This window comes from Choloepus didactylus, chromosome 6 (genome assembly GCF_015220235.1).
Source record: "Choloepus didactylus isolate mChoDid1 chromosome 6, mChoDid1.pri, whole genome shotgun sequence".
Classification (NCBI taxonomy): domain Eukaryota; kingdom Metazoa; phylum Chordata; class Mammalia; order Pilosa; family Megalonychidae; genus Choloepus; species Choloepus didactylus.
In genome coordinates, this window is record NC_051312.1 from 72464268 (window position 1) to 72482189 (window position 17922).

General features: G+C 37.4%; 1 protein-coding gene across 1 annotated transcript in view; it reads right to left on the bottom strand.

Annotated features, from left to right (window-relative positions):
- Positions 1-17922, bottom strand: part of SWAP70 (switching B cell complex subunit SWAP70) — a 114317-nt gene that overhangs the window by 41198 nt on the left and 55197 nt on the right. The window contains exon 3 of the mRNA XM_037839999.1: positions 8913-9086. Coding sequence (XP_037695927.1) covers positions 8913-9086 — 174 coding nt within the window. The remainder of the gene's footprint in view (positions 1-8912; positions 9087-17922) is intronic.

The following is a 17922-nucleotide window of genomic DNA, read 5'->3' on the forward strand; positions in this document are numbered from 1 at the left end:
GGTTTCACAATAAAGATATATTAAAAAAATTCACTTAGCTATTTAACAGTATTTTCAGATTGCTTCTATTGCAAGGTCATTAGGGATCTTTCAACAATTCCATAAGCCTACTGTTCAGTAGACCTTCCCTGTATACAGTCCCCATTCCTACCCTGTCTCATCTCACAGCCCTGTGTACAGTTGCCCTTTGCACGATTTCTCACTGCACTGCTGCATTAAGGCCCTCTCGGGCATGATTTAAATGATCATTGACAGCACCACTCTGGTGTCATTGACGCATGCATTGATCTTTCTCCTCCACTGTTTTCATATAGCCCTTAATTAAGAGAGAAAAAACATACTGCTATTCTGCAATGCAAAGGTTGTCAAAATTCTTTGGTTGCCCTTATTAACCACTTTTCTTTCAGAGTGAATAAATGTTTTCAGCCAGCCTATGTGAGGACAAAGAAAGAAATCCTGTTTGTTTGAAATTTTTCATATATTTTAAAGTGTGTTTACTATTTCCTCTCTGAACTTTATAAAACAGAAGCCACCCTGGGATGGTTGGTACTGTTTACAGAGCTGATCTCGTCCATGCAGACTGTGTGTGTGTCTATTTATAGGTTTTTTGGAGTCAGTGATGACAAGAAGAGTGGTCTAGAAGTCATTCTGTTGGTTCTTAGGCTAATGAGCCAATTTCATGACATGTTTAATGTATGGTTCCCATGTGTCATGAGAATTTCAGTAGAATGTCATTAAACAGCCCAACTACCTCATAATGAATTGGCTGTGGACAATCTGTGTCAGATGAAAAATGTGTTAAGATAATTGTAATCTGGTAAATAGGTTGAATAAAATGATATCTGTATAAAGAAGGAACACGTTAGACCAGACGCCAAAGGCTAAAATGTACATAGATTTCCTTGGGTTAATTTTTTGAAGTCAGTGTTTGATTCCACACCCAGTATTCTTTACTTGAATGTATGTGGTTTCATAGATCCATGCACTTTGAATATCTGTTGTATGCTGTCTTATGTTACCTGTTCTAAAATACCTTCATCATTTTTAAATAAGCATCACAATGACAGTAGAAAGCAAGTTAAACTACGAAGTATCAAGTGGTTTGTTGATTTCTTAATTTTAATGGACCTTTACTTAGAATACCATGTGTTTGAACCTTTTAGGACCTACCAAGAGATGAATGATATCCAGTGTTTAGTTTGCATTGTTTCTCTGTCCAAATTCTTATGCTATGTCTTGTGGGGAGGGGGAACAAGGGAGGGTTTTACTTTTTTTGAAAAAAGGTTTGAAAACATGTCAGATTTTATATTCATTAGTTATAATAAACTTATTTTTAAAGTAAAAAAAAAAAAAAAAAAAAAAAAAACACAATACTGGAGATTTTATTTTACCTAATTCTTCCAAGCAGCTTCTAGGTTTAAAAAAATACCACTGGTATATCTTTTCAACACCTACGGACACATTCCATTTCCTTCTATATGTCTCTCCACTAAACTAAAAAATGTCTTGGCCAAAAATTCCACAGCATGTTTTTTCATTTTCCCTATAACAAACATGCACAATTACATCACTATTGTTAACCACTAAGAAACTGTTCCCACCACTACAGTGAAATTGCCTTCTTCTTGATTACGAATGACCACACAATTGTTAAATCCAAAGGTAACTTCTCCTTCACTACCCTCTAATATACTAGCAGCATCTAATGCCAGTAACTACTTTTCTGTTTCCCAGAATTTTTTCTTTTTTTGGTGCCCATGACTGAACACTCTCCTGGTTCCCCTCCTACTTCACAAACTGTTTAATCCAACTTCCTTTACCAAATGTATTTCCTTCTCCTGCTGCCAAAATAGTCTCGAAGGTTCTAGTCTCGGCCCTCATTTGTCCCACTAGTTCTCCTTACTCTAACCTACACCTGTGGCTTCCCCATCTCTGGCTCCAGCCCTGGCCCCTCACAAGCTCTAGATGTGCACTTCTAGTTGACTATAGGGCAACTCCACAAGGATGTTTTCACCTACAATGGCCAAATATACCAAACCCATCATCAAATATCATATCCCCAATTTCTTTATCATACTGTCATTAATTCATTCATACACACACACAACACATACACACACCAAATAGTGAGCACTTATCATGGGGCCAGGCACTACATTTACTTCACAGACATCAACTTCTCTAATCTTCACAAGAGCCCAATGAAAAAAATAGTTTTATCGCCATTTTACAGCTAAGGAAACCCAAACAGAGAAATTAAGTAATTTGTCCCAGGTCACACAGCTAAGTGGAAGAATAAGAATTCAAACAGAACAGTCTGATTTCAAAGACCATACTGTATTACTTCCCAGTTGCCCACATCTAAAACTTGTCTAAACTTCCAGCCAGGCTCTATGCGCTTGGTCCTTTGAGCTCTATGTTCCTCCCATCTGGCCTTCTTTTCCATTCTTACTGATACTATTGTACTTCAGCACATACCTTCTCAACTTCCCATCTCCCATCTCTCCATATTTCATCTATCCACCCACCACTGTCTTGCTTGAAAATCATTAGTGGCTCACAGCTCCCCACTGTAAATAGTATAAAGTCAAAACTGTTTCCATCCAAGTACAGAATTGCCGTATGATCTGGCAATCCCGCTATTAGGTATATACTCAGAAGAACTGAAAGCAAGAACGCGAACAGACATTTGCACACTGATATTCATAGCAGTATTATTCACAATTGCCAAAAGATGGAAGCAACCCAAGTGCCCATCAACTGATGAATGGATAAACAAAATGTGGTAGATACATATGATGGAATATTATTCAGCTGTAAGAAGGAATGAAATCCTGATGTATGTGACAACATGGATGAAACTTGAGGACATTATATTGAGGGAAATAAGTCAGACATGCACAAAAGGACAAATATTGTGTGGTCTTACTACTATGAACTAATTATAATGAGCAAACTCATGGAATTAAAATCTAGTGTATAGGTTACCAGGAGACAGAATGAGGGTAGAGAATGGGGAGCTGATGCTTAATTTGTGCAGAATTTTTAATAAGGTGATTATAAATGTTTGGAAATGGATAGAGGTGATGGTAGCAAATTACCATGAGTTTAATTAACAGTGATGAATTATGGGTGTGATTGTGGTTGAAAGGGGGAAGTTTAGGGTCATGTATGTCACTAGAACAAAAGCTAGTTTAGGGTCATGTATGTCACTAGAACAAAAGCTAGAGGATAAATAGTAAACTCTGTTGTGGATGATGAATGTGGTTAATAGTACAAATATAAGAATGTTCTTCCATGAACTAGAACAAACATACATCACTATTACAATGTATTAATAATAGGGTAGTATATGGGAAAAAGTTCAACTAATGGAAACTATGGACTATAGATATCAATAATATTGTAATATTCTTTCATTGGTTGTAGCAAAGGTACCATATCAATGCTAAGTGTCAATAATGGGGGGGGGGTATAAGAGGTATGAGATTTTTCTTTTTTGGAGCAATGAAAATGTTCTCAAATTGATTGTGGTGATGAATGCACAACTCCGTGATTATTCAGAGATCCACTGATTGTACACTTTGGATGGACTGTATGATGTGTTAATAAAACTGCCTAAAAAAAAAAAAAAGCAAACTCTCTTTCCAGCCTCATCTACCACCACTCTTTGCAAATATCAAATTCCAGTTAGAATAGACATACATCATTCTTTTTGACTGGCTAGTATCCAACCCCTTCTTATGTCTGGGGAATGTAGAAGAATGTCCTAATGTAGAAGCTGAAGTTGCAAATATTCCCTTTCCAAGCTTCCTTTAGCTAGGGCAAAGTGCCTGACCTGGACCATACCAATTAGATGCATCATCCCCTGACTGTGAACTGGGAGATGGGCACCATGGAGAACACTCCTTGGTGGCAAGAATAGTTGCAGGAAAAGGAGAGGCTAGGCCTCCCTATGGTTGTGCCTAAGAGCCTCCTCCCGAATGCCTCTTTGTTGCTCAGATGTGGCCCTCTCTCTCTGGCTAAGCCAACCTGAAAGGTGAAATCACTGCCCTCCCCTCTACGTGGGATCAGACACCCAGGGGAGTGAATCTCCCTGGCAACGTGGAATATGACTCCCGGGGAGGAATGTAGACCTGGCATCGTGGGACGGAGAACATCTTCTTGACCAAAAGGGGGATGTGAAAGGAAATGAAATAAGCTTCAGTGGCAGAAAGATTCCAAAAGGAGCCGAGAGGTCACTCTGGTGGGCACTCTTATGCACACTTTAGACAACCCTTTTTAGGTTCCAAAGAATTGGGGTAGCTGGTGGTAGATACCTGAAACTATCAAACTACAACCCAGAACCCATGAATCTCAAAGACAGTTGTATAAAAATGTAGCTTATGAGGGGTGACAATGGGATTGGGAAAGCCATAAGGACCACACTCCACTTTGTCTAGTTTATGGACAGATGTGTAGAAAAATAGGGGAAGGAAACAAACAGACAAAGGTACCCAGTGTTCTTTTTTACTTCAATTGCTCTTTTTCACTTTGATTATTGTTCTTGTTATTTTTGTGTGTGTGCTAATGAAGGTGTCAGGGATTGATTTGGGTGATGAATGTACAACTATATAATGGTACAACTATGTAATGGTACTGTAAACAATCGAAAGTACGATTTGTTTTGTATGACTGCGTGGTATGTGAATATATCTCAATAAAATGATGATTAAAAAAAAAAAAAAAAGTGATAGGGCTTAACAAATACCCTAGTGTCCTGCAATGTTTCAAGGCTGAGTTTAAAAATGAGAGCAAGGAAGTTAACAATGTGGTTTAGAGCTCCTCCTAATGGCACAAAGAATGAATTCCCATTGTTGGGACTTTGAAAACTACTGTCTTTTGTTTAATGAGAGAGCGTAAAAAGGTGAAGAAATGGTACATAAAGGATTATCCTAAAACTAAAGGGGGAAAGCCTAACAAGAAAAGCAATGCTTTTTTTGTTTTTAAAGTCAAAGGTGCATTAGTTTTAATCTTGAGATTTAATTTTGGTTAACATGTAGAAAAAAATGGATAAGAAATTTGTATGAGAATATATAATTTCAACGGAATATATGACTTATTTAGAAAGAGGTAAAATTAGAAAGCAACCAAAAAAATCCACAAGGTCTTCATTTACAAGTTGGTTCACTTATTAGGAGGCTTGAACAGTGCCAAGTACCCCACTACAAAAGTGTAGGGGTGAGAAAGCACCGGGAAATGTGAAGATGACCTCTAGGATTCTGACTAGGTCACTAGGAGAGTAGTGATGTCATTCCCTGAGATGAGAAAGAGTATGTTTGGAGAGGTAGAAGGGGGTGATGAATTAATTTGGGTATATGTTGAGCATTTAAGTGATAATCTGTGTATGTTATTATTCAATAAATGTTACAGGTTAACTAAAAGGAAGAAAAAAAAAAAAGAGACCTACCTGTTGACTTTGTACTACAAAAAAATGCCGTATGTAGTGTGATAAAAAGTCACTGAAGGACTTAGCAGACTTGGAGGGTCAGGCACTCGAGTCCAAGGGTAAAGATGCAAAAGCAAAACATTAAAAGAAAAAAAAAAGCCAAGGTAGAATGAGTCCTTCCCTCTAGCAAAATCATTGTCTCCCTGAAATAAAATGTAACCTCTCCCCCAAAAGAAACAAAAAAAAAAAAAAAGAAAAATAGGGGAAGGAAACAAACAGACAAAGGTACCCAGTGTTCTTTTTTACTTCAATTGCTCTTTTTCACTCTAATTATTATTCTTGTTATTTTTGTGTGTGTGCTAATGAAGGTGTCAGGGATTGATTTAGGTGATGAATGTACAACTATGTATGGTACTGTAAACAATCAAAAGTACGATTTGTTTTGTATGACTGCATGGTATGTGAATATATCTCAATAAAACGAAGATAAAAAAAAGGACATTATTGGGACATATGAAAAAATAGGAATATACACTGTTAGCGTACTGTCAATGCTAACTTACTTGAACTTGATTACTACACTTAAAGTGGATACATAAGTGAATATTCTTATTCTTAGGAAATGTACATGGCAGTATTAAGTGTTGAAGTAGCATGATGTGTACAACCTGCAATCAAATGTTCAGAAAATGGACTGACAGGCAGATAGACTGACATATAGATAGATGGATTGTTAGACTGATGAATAGGTACAATAAAAGGGCAAATGTAGAAAAATATTAAAGATGGTGGATCTGGCGATCTGAGGGATAGATGTATGTTGGAGTCTCTGTATGGGGTTTCTATTATCTTTGTAACTATCCTGTAAATTTGAAATTATTTCAAAATTAAAAGTATAAAATTGAATGGAAGTTTGAAAAATAAAATGCAAAGGGAACCATTTTGTTTGGTGTACAAAATCTTATTGCCAATAATCTTGGACCTCAAATGCCTAGATCATCTTATTTGTCTTGAACAAATAGCATAAATAAAATGAAGATACATAAATATGAAAAAAAAAAAAAAAAAAAAAAAGAATAGTTGCAGGAAGATGTGAGTTCCTGGGCAACACAGTGTCTGGGGCTAGAAGTGTTCCACAAAACAAGTGCAATACCCACCCTCAGTGGCAGTGGCAACATTTTCCTCATGGTTCCTCAATGGAATAACCAGTATTGTTTCAGGATGCATAGCCTCCACACCTGGTTTTTCAGCCAGTTGGTGATTCTGTGAGTTATCCAACATCCTTTTTAAAAATTCCTCTTTGGTTTAAATCAACCAGTTTGGTTATTTCCAACTAAGTATCTTGAAAGGTAATCCAGTAAAGCTGGATGACACTCTTTTCAGAACATGCCCTTTGCTTTCCTATAACCTTTCCCACTGTTTCCTCCAGGCATAATTCTCCTCTACCTTTTCCTTTAGTCAAAATCCTTCCTATCCTTTAAGGCCCAGGTAAGTGCTATTTCCTCCATAAATATAATAGCTAACACTTAATGAGCACTTACTAAGGAACAGGCCCTCTTCTCATTTAATCTTCACAACAACACTATGAGGTAGATCCTAGCATTAGCCCTGTTTTACAGCTGAAGAAACTACAGCACAAATATTTTAAATAAACTGTCCACACAGCTACCCAACAGTGCTGGAGTCAGAATTCAAATCCAGGAACTCTAACTCCAGAGCCAACACTATTAACCAGAATCAGCAAATTACTGCTCATAAGACAATTCTAGCCCACCAGCCAATTATGGCCCACTGCCTTTTTCTGTGATCTAAGAATAGTTTTTATATTTTTAAATGGTTGAAAAAAATCGAAAGAATAATATTTCATTACCCATTAAAATTGTATGAAATTCAAATTTCAACATTCATAAATAAAAGTTTGATTGAAACACAGACCTATATTGTCTGTGGCTGCTTTCACACTACAACAGCAAAGTTGAGTATTCTGACAGAGACTATATGGCCTCAAATATTTATTATCTGGCCCTTTATTGCAAAAGTTTAAGACTCAGCTCTTAACTGCTAGTTTATACTGCCTCTCTGTTGCCAAATCCCTTACCTACCTCCCCCAAGCTGGAATAAATCTTTCCCCTCTCTGTATTCATATGGCATTGCATCTCTCTTATAATAAGTATTTCATATTGCTTTTGAGTTACACTTGACTTACTTTTCTCCTCGAACAGATTATAAATTCCTTGAAGGCAGGAAGTAATCTTTTTCACTTCAGTATTCCCTTTGGTGCCTTACTGCAAACAATTTCTTAAGGCAGTAAGATAGCACAGAAAACCTTACACCTATTTTTTTCCCTTTGGAAATCTCAGAGAAAATAACACTACAAAACAAGCAAATGTCCTTTTTCATTTACTTTGAAAAGTAAAGTTAAATCTCCCTGGCAATGCAGAATATGACTCCCGGGGATGAATCTGGACCCGGCATCGTGGGACTGAGTAGCTTCTTGACCAACAGGGGAATGCAAAATGAGACGAAATAGTTTCAGTGGCTGAGAGATTTCAAATGGAGTCGAGAGGTCACTCTGGTGGACATTCTTATGCACTATATAGATAACACCTCTTAGGTTTTAATGTATTGGAATAGCTAGAACTAAATACCTGAAACTACCAAACTCCAACCCAGCAGTCTGGACTTCTGAAGACAATTATATAATAATGTAGATTACAAGGGGTGACAGTGTGATTGTGAAGACCTTGTGGATCACATCCCCTTTATCTAGTGTATGGATGAGTAGAAAAATGGGGATAAAAACTAAAGGACAAATGGGATGGGATGGGGGGGGATGATTTGGGTGTTCTTTTTTCAATTTTATTTTTTATTCTTGTTCTGGTTCTTTCTGATGTAAGGAAAATGTTCAGAGATAGATTGTGGTGATGAACACATAACTATGTTATCATACTGTGGACAGTGGATTGTATACCATGGATGACTGTATGGTGTGTGAATGTATTTCAATAAAACTGAATTTAATAAAAAAAAAAAGAAAGAAAGAAAAAAGTCATCATCCTCAACTTTGAAACAAGAATTGTGTTTACTCACATTAAAAAAACAGCCTTGAGAACAACATTCTCGATCATATGTGTTTTCCCATATAACATCACTCACCCATTGTTATGGTTTTGCCAATATGCAAGTAGACAGAATATTATGTTGTGACTTGTACTAAATAAAGACTCTCTGAACATGAGGATGGATTCCTCTATAATTATAGCAATTAAGAGACAAAGAGCTCTACCCTGTCTGCAAATCTCCAGGATGTATTACATGCTTCCAAATCACTAATTTTGGGACTTTTCTGGATTTAAGGCGTTTTGCCTCTGATCCTAAAAACACTAGTCCAGGATCTCCTTCCATATCTATACTGAATTAATACAAATACTTGTCTATTATATGCTAAGACGGCCATTAAAAAACTTACCAACCCACACCTTACCTCTTCTGGCACAATAATTAGTGGATATTTGTCCTCAGATAAAAAGTTGAAAATAACCCATACTTTAAATGCATCTTCTTCAGTAATAAGCAGGGGACTCTTTGTGAGGTTTTTTTTCACACAGAGGGTCCAACACATCCTATTGAATTCAATCTTGTCAAAGTTGTCTTGGACCTAAAAAGGAATGAGGAAAAACTACAATGAACCAGTCCAAAATATGCAGTATATAAGCCAAGCAAAACAGGAAAACAAAGCCAAATACAGGCTTCCATTTTAATCAACCTAATTAACCAGTGACCATTTCTTAAATATTCGCTCTAGGTCTCACACTTTCAGTGGCTCAATTAATAATGTTATATTTAGTCTGATATTGAAAGAGCATCTGTCCATATTACTCACTTAGCACATAAAACACTGGCTTGTTGTCTAGTTATTTGCTAATGTGTATATGTCATCCTCCCAAATAGACTACCAATTTCTGGCACATAGAAGGAGCTGAGAATTACTCAATATGAGGCACATCCAGTTACCTCATACCTTTACCTATGTGGTCAAAGAAGATACCTTCCTTTGGGTAAAAGCTGTTTAATTGAAATTCTAAAAAGACAGCCCTGCCAATCACTCATTCATTCATTCATTCATTCAACATTCTCTCAGCATCTACTATAAACCCAGTCCTATACAATAAATTAAGGATATAAGATGAAGGAGAAATTGGTCTCTGATCTTAGAAAACTCATGGTTTACTGGGGAAAACAGACATTCAAACAGACAAATTTTAACATAGTTTGTACTTCATGTTTTTCACTCATTCAACAGATAAAATTTAGATAGTAATCATCATCCGCCAGGAACTATGTAAAGATAATAAAATAACCTAGCCCATGTCCCCAAGGAATATAAAGAAAATTAGAATATAGTGTGATAAGTACTATAATAGAGATAAGCAGAAGGTTCTGTGGGAACACTCGGGCTAACCACATCTCTTGAGATTTGGGGGTGATTTTCAGGAGGAGTGACATGACAACACAGCTGAATCCTAAAGGGCCATAAAGAGTCAAACATAAACAATGAAGTATACTTCTGTATTCCACATAAAAGCAACATATGAGAAAGCTCAGAGGTGGAGAAAACCATGGTCATTTTGGAAGAACTGTGGAAGTTTCATGCGAGTGGAACACCAGTTGTTAAAGAGTGTATGACTCAAGTTTCTTCATAAGTGCAAGTAACAGAAACCACTTTGGGTTCCTTTAAACAGAAAAGGAATTTATTGGCAGAACAATGGGTAACCTCACAGATCTAACAGAAGGAAAATCTAGACTCTGAAACTGGGAAAGTATCAAAATAGGCTAGGCAATCAGAACCTCAGCTAAAATCACTTATGGGAAAAGTTTGGTGGAGATGCCAGTGCCAATGTAACACAAGGATACCACCACTGTACACTGCTACCACTGATCCTGTCCTTGATCTTCTGTGTCACGCAAAGTAAATTCAAAGCTCCATTGTCTAAGGCTGAGTCATATTCTTGTATACATTTCCCTGCCAAGGAACAGGGAAAATGAGTATCCAAACTCTTTTGTTTCTGAGGTGTGAGATCCTGCCTCCCACTAAGACTTTGTAGAATTTCCTAAATATAACAAAAGAGTTCTGATGCTGGACAGACAGAAAAATTACATACATTCACTGCATGGGGCACAGTGGAAGATGAGTGTGACGAGGTATGTGAAATACAAATTATGAAGAACCTTACAATTCATGTTAAGGAGTTAACACTTTGTACTGAAATCTACATTTTAGAAGCCATATTTTGGAAAAAGTACTAGGAGAAGTGGATAGGAGGACAATATGAACAAAGCATTTCTTTTTATAGAGATATGAGCAACATGTTATGTACAATAAGGAAGAAGTCACTACCCACTGCAAGAAGCGGTTTCTCCTGATCTCTAAGTAGAATTGTGATTGACAAACCCATCCTCCAGGAGTAGGAAGAGGCCTTTGAGCTCTGCCTTCAGCACCCGGCCTCAGTCTGGCACCACTGCCCATACTGCCAACACATACAGTTGGTCTTGTGGAGGAAAAGTAGCATCCACCCTCCACCCCCCAGTGAAAATACTAGGAGGAACGTATGTCATACATGGGAAATGACATATGCACAAAAACCTACAGCCTGTCTGAGGAACAAGAAGTGATTCTATGAAGATTATGTGGCCGAATCCTAGGGTTTCTAAGGGGGAATGGCTAGATATATTGCTGGAAAAGCAAATAAAGGCCAAATCACAAAGAACTTAATAATTTTAAGGAAGCTATAAGAATACCCCAAATGAAGGGTTTTAGGGCAGAGAAAAGAGATCACCTCTAGCTCAGATTAGCACTGTGTAAAAAAGATAGTATTTGAGCTGAGCCTTGAAGTACAGTGAAGATCATGTGGAAAGATATTCCAAAAGGACAGGAAAAGGAAATGACATGAACAAAGGCAGGGAGAAAGCAGCACACCAACTGTTTTTAAGCAATGGTGAGCAGCCAAGTTTGGCTGGATAAATGGGTACCAGAACAGTAATAGACCAAACTCAAGAGACAAGCTGAAGTTAGATTATGCTATGCTTGGGAATTGACTCTACTTTGAATACAAGAGGAAACCAGCAAAGCCCAATGGGCTCATGAACAAAGTAGCCACAGTAGAAAGGATAGACATTATGCATGGGCTCAGCAACATGGACTCACCAAGGCCAACCTGGTTAAAGCCAATGCTGAGTGCCCAATCTGTCAACAGCAAAAACAAACACTCGGTTAGAATATGGCACCATTCCCCAAAGTTATCAGCCTGCTACCCGGTGGCAAGGTTGATTACACTGGACCCTTTCATCATGGAAAGCGCAGCGCTTCATTCTTACTATAATAGATACATTCTCTAGACATGGATTTGCATGCCCTGAACATAATGCTTCTGTCACCATTTGCGGACTTCCAGAAAACCTTATATACCATCATGGTATTCCAAACAGCATTGCTCCTGATCGAGGAACCCACTTTACAGCAAATGAAGTACATGAGTAGGCACACTCTCGTGGAATTCACTGGTCTTCGCCGGTCATTCACCGCAGGGGCAATGTTCTCAAGGAGGCTGTATATGCTCTAAATATACACAAAAGCATCTATTCCATGGTGCTGTTTCTCCTACAGCCAGGATTCATGAGTCCAGGAATCAAGGGATAGAAATGGGAGTGGCACCACTCACTACTATCCCTAGTGATCCACTAGAAAAATGTTTTCTTCCTAGCCCCATAACCCTAAGCTCTGCTGGTCTACAGCTCTTAGTTCCAGAAAGATGCGTGCTTCCATCAGGAGACACAACAATTCCACTGAATTGCAATTTAAAACTACCATCTGGCCACTTTGGGCTCCTCATGCCTCTGAATCAACAGGCAAAGGGAATTACTGTACTGGACAGGGTGACTGATCTTGATTACCAAGGAGAAAACACTGCTACTACACAGTGGAGGTAAAAAAGAGTTTCCCTGGAATACAGGAGATCCATTAGGGCATCTCTTAGTACTACCACGCCCTGTGATTACAGTCAATGGAAAACCACAACAACCCAATCCAAGCAAAGCTACCAATGGCCCAGACACTTTAAGAATGAAGGTTTGTGTCACCCCAGTGGACAAAGAACCATGACCAACTGAGGTGCTTGCTGAGGGTAAAGGGAATACAGAATGGGTAGTGGAAGTACAGCTATGACCATGTGACTAGTTGCAGAAATTAGGACTGTAATGGTTAAGAGTATTTCTTCCTTGTTTTGTTATGCATCTGTTTGTATATATACATAAAGCAAATATTTTTATTTTCTCCCCTACCTTATTCCCTTTATCATATAACATAAGTTGTATTATCTTTATGTCAGAGTATTTAAGTTATAGGATATCAAGTTTAAGAGTGAATATTACTTATGGACTTGCATCCTTTTTTGGGGAAAGGGTTAGTATGTTTCTGGCTGTACGCAGCACAGCCGAATTATGTTTGGTAAAAGCATGATTGTTATTTTTTTATTTAGATATTAAGTATGGCTTAAGGAAATGTGTATGGGTGCCAAGTTGACAACGACAAGGAATGTAGTGATGGTTAAGTTCATGTGTCAACTTGGCTAGGTTATGGTGTCCAGTTGTTAGGTCAAGCAAGCACTGAGCCTGATTATTACTTCATGGATTCAAATCATTAATCAGTTGATGCATGATGCTGATTACATCTACAGTCAAAAAAGGGGACTGCCTTCAGCAAAACAGAAGTCTCATCCAATCAGTTGAAGGCCTTAAAGAGAAAACTGATGATTTCAGGAGTCAAAGAGAAGAATTTCTATCTCTACTTCAGCCAGCTGCCTTCTCCTGGGGAATTCACTGAAGCCCCCAACTTTCAGCCTGCCCTATGGAATTCAGACTTACCAATCCCCATGGTCACACGAGCCAATTACTACAATAAATTTCTTAATATTTACATACATACGTGTGTGTGTGTGTGTGTGTGTGTGTGTATTCACACACAGAAAAAAATACATATATCATATCATGTCAGTTTTGTTTCTCTGGAGAACCCTATCTAACACAGATTTATTTTTGAGTAAGGAGTAACAATTAGTGCTACGTTTTAGGAAAATTATATCGACAGAATTGCCTAAGGGAGTTCAGTTGATGGAAGGGCACAAAGCAGGAAAAAAGGAGATCAAAAGATGACTGCAATACTACCAGTACAAAACTAGGGTGTGACATTGGTAAGAATGGACAGAAGGGTTAGATTTAAATCATGAGATTTTTGGAACTAGATGCCTTGGTCATGGTATTCTAAGGATAAAGACTATAAACAAGGGAGAAAGAAGATAAAAGTATTCAGTTATACATATCATCAATTTGAAGTTCTGGTAAGACATTAAGATGGAGGTGTCCAAAGACAATCAAATAAGTAGAAATGTAATCTAAGAGACTAGCAGACTTGTGAATCAACTGTATGCTGATGATGACTGAAGTCATGATGGTGAACAAGAGCTCTGAGAGAGAGAACATAAAGTGAGGAAAGACATGGGACCAAAAACATAACCTTGAGTGATACCCACAAGTATAAGACAAAAGGAGGAAGAGTAATTATGAGAACTGAAAGAGCAATCAAAGTGGGAGGAGAACCACAAAGATTAGGAAACTGAGTGAGAAATCAGTTAAGAAAAAGGTTTGATCCATCATGCCAAATGCTACAAAGAGGTCAAAAAGATGGAATTTAAGAAAAGACCACCGGGTTTTGCAATTCACTGGTCACAAGTTACCTTCAAGACAACCAATAAGTTTGGTTGTAAAAGTCACATTGCAATGGGGACAGAAACCAAGCCAACTTTTCACGAATTAGTTTGCCCAGGAAATAAGTAATGGCTTTTTAATCTAAATTCATTGTATTTTTACTTAACCGTAATAAGTTGTCAGTTTGGTTTGTTTATTCCTTCTCTAAAATCTAACACACTACTTCTCTTTAGTTTAATTATGTTCAAAATTACAAGAATATTAAATGATAGCATTTACACCTTTATAAGAGTACAAAATCCATCAGTTTTCAACATCAAATCATACGCAAAATATTAGTATTCAAATGCTTTCACATAAGGTATCCAAATAAGGTATCAATCATGGGTTTCTAGAGTTTCATATACCATATAGTAAAATAAATGGTTCCAAGGTTCTAGTATTAAGAATAAAGAAATGTATGTGAAAGAAGCTCACTTAATTTAAAAAAAAAATGCTCAGTTTTTTAGTATTATTCATTTATATGATATGCTGATAATATAGAAAGCTGTAATAGGGAAAAATCAGAACAGTTGTTTATGTACTAATATGAAACAATCACCAAGATATAACATTAAGCAAGGTGCGATAACATGAGTAAGTCTTACCATGTCCATCCAGTTAAAAACCCAAGTCACAAAGACTGCATACAGCATGATCCCATTTTTATAAGTCTCTAAACTAAAACTTAGCTATACATTAAGATATTGATATATGATAAAACTTTTTTTCATGTGAGGGAAAAATACATATAAAATTCAGGATGGTGGTTTCCTCTTGGGAAGTGCCAGGTAGATAAGTGTTCTAGTTTGCTAATGCTGCAGAATGCAAAACACCAGAGATGGATTGGCTTTTATAAAAAGGGGATTTATTTGGCTACACAGTTACTCTTAAGACCATAAAGTGTCCAAGGTAACACATCAGTAATCGGGTACCTTCACTGGAGGATGGCCAATGGTGTCTGGAAAACCTCTGTTAGCTGGGAAGGCACATGGTTGGCATCTGCTCCAAAGTTCTGGTTTCAAAATGGCTTTCTCCCAGGACATTCCTCTGTAGCAAGCTTGCTCCTCTTCAAAACGTCACTCACAGCTGCACTGAGTTCCTTCTCTTTGAGTCAGCTCATTTATATGGCTCCACTGATCAAGGCCCACCCTGAATGGGTGGAGCCATGCCTCCATGGGAATATCTCATCAGAGTCATCACCCACAGCTGGGTGGGGCACATTCCAAGCAAATCTAATCAGCACCAAAACATCTGCCCCACAAGACTACATCAAAGATAATGGCATTTGGGGGACACAATACATTCAAACTGGCACAATAAGATAAGGGAAAAACACAGAGATAGATGCAATAATACCAGTGATGTTCTAGTTCCCTTGCAGAGTGATGGGTTCACAGATGCTCATTTTATCATTATGCTTTATAATTTATATATATATATTCTTTTGTATGTATCATATTCCAAAAATAAAGGAAAAGAAAAAAGGGCGAGATCAGGGTGCTGATCAGAGTGTATAGTGTGAAGAATAGATCATCTTTGTTGCTTGTATAAAGTGTAGAAATATCTGTTTTTATCTGTATCTGTCTTTGAGCCAAACTACAGCTCAAGAACCTTAGTCTAATCCCCCTTTTAACTGTGAATTGTGAATCTGAGGATATGCAAATATTTATTACCTGTCTACTATTATGTGTCAGGCAGTATTTTGGTATTGGGTCAAATAAGAGCTTCTAGTCTAAAGGAATCTGGTGCGGGGAGGTAGACAAACTAATGGCTGTGTGGTGCAAATGCTACAATAAAGGGGAACACAGGATGCTTTGGAATCTAATTCAGACAGTGGGGGCAGAGGCTGAGTACAACTCATTCTTAATCCTAAAGGGCCAAGAATGGTTTTGCAGGTAAAGTCAGAGCAAAGTCTGACTGTAGGATTTTTCTGTCAGTGCTCTGCACCCAGATGTAGAGTGGAGATGTCAAAGGCAGGTTGATTAGGAGTTGGTTCAGAAAGATAAAAAGCAAAGTGCAGGGGACTGTTCCTTACATCAACCTACCATTTCAATTTTACGAACTTTTAAAAGGCTTAAAAATAACAGTTTTTCACACCTACTAGGATGGCTGTAGTCAACAAAAATGGAAAACAGCAAGTGCTGGCAAGAATGTAGAGGAATCAGAACCCTCATACATTGCTAGTGGGAATATAAAATGATGCAGCCACTGTGGAAGACAATTTGTTGTTTTATCAAAATTAGCATATGACCCAGCAATTCCACTCCTAGGTATAAAACCACACACAAAAAAAAATGAAAACATGTTCATACAAAAACTTGTACAGGAATGTCCATAGCAGCATTATTTATGATAGCCAAAGAGTGGAAACAGCCCAAAAATCCATCAACTAATGAATGGACAAACAAAATGTAGTATATACATACAATGAAATAGTATTCAGCCATAAAAAGGAATGAAGTTGCACACCAATATTCATGGCAGCATTATTCACAATTGCCAAAAGACGGAAGAAACCCAAGTGTCCATCAACAGAAGAATGCATAAACAAAATGTGGTATATACATACAATGGAATACTATTCAGCTGTAAAAAGGAATGAAGTCCTGATACATGAAACAATATGGATGAACCTTGAAGACATCATGTTGAGAGTGAAATAAGCCAGACACAAAAGATATTGTATGACTGCTCTCATATGAAATAATTAGAATATGCAAATAAATTAACAGAGTCAGAAATCAGAACACAGGTCACCAGGGGAAGGGGTGGAAGTGAGGAATGGGAAGTTAATTGGTTCAGAGTTTCTGCTTGGGGTGATGGATAAGTTTTGGTAATGGATGGTGGTTATAGTAGCACAACATTGTGAATGTAATTAACACCACTGAAGTGTATACAAGAAAGTGGGAAAAATGAGAAATTTTATGTTGCATATAAGTTACCAGAATAAATTTATATTAAATAAATCCTTTTTTTATTTTAGGATTATTTTATTTTTAAATAAATATTTTAAAAAGGAATGAGGTGCTGTTATGTACTACAACTTGCATAAACCTTGAAAATACTATGCCAAGCGAAAAGAGTCAGACACAAAAGGCCATATATTGTATGATTCCATTTATATGAAATATCCAGAATAGGCAAACCAGAGACAGAAACATTAGTAGATGCCAGAGGATGAGGTAAGGGGGAATTGACACTGACTACTAATAGGTACAGGGTTTCTTTTTGGAGTAATAGAAATGTTCTGGATGATTAGACAGTGATGATGGTTACTCAACATAATGAATATACTTAAAACTACTGAACTGTACAATTTTAAATGGTGAACTTGGTGTTATGTGAATTACATTCAATTTTTTAAATTAACAGTTTCATAAAACCATTTAAACCAGAGCAAATTACAAGAGCCAAGAAAAGGGAGAAGGAAAAAGGAATAGGCTCTTCTTACACAGCCACACATACATTTCTAACCTCAAACTTCTTCCTGAGTCCTAGTCCTATATTTCCTTTGGCTGACACAAAAGTCCATATTTTATTCATCTTTGCATTCCCTCTGCTCAGATGCAGTGTTCATTTGTTCATTCATTCACTCAAATAGCTGTGAGAGTTTGCCAGGTGCCAGCTGCTGTGCTAAGAGTTGGACAAAAGTGACACAGTCCTTGCCATCACAGAAATTGGAGTTTAAAGGG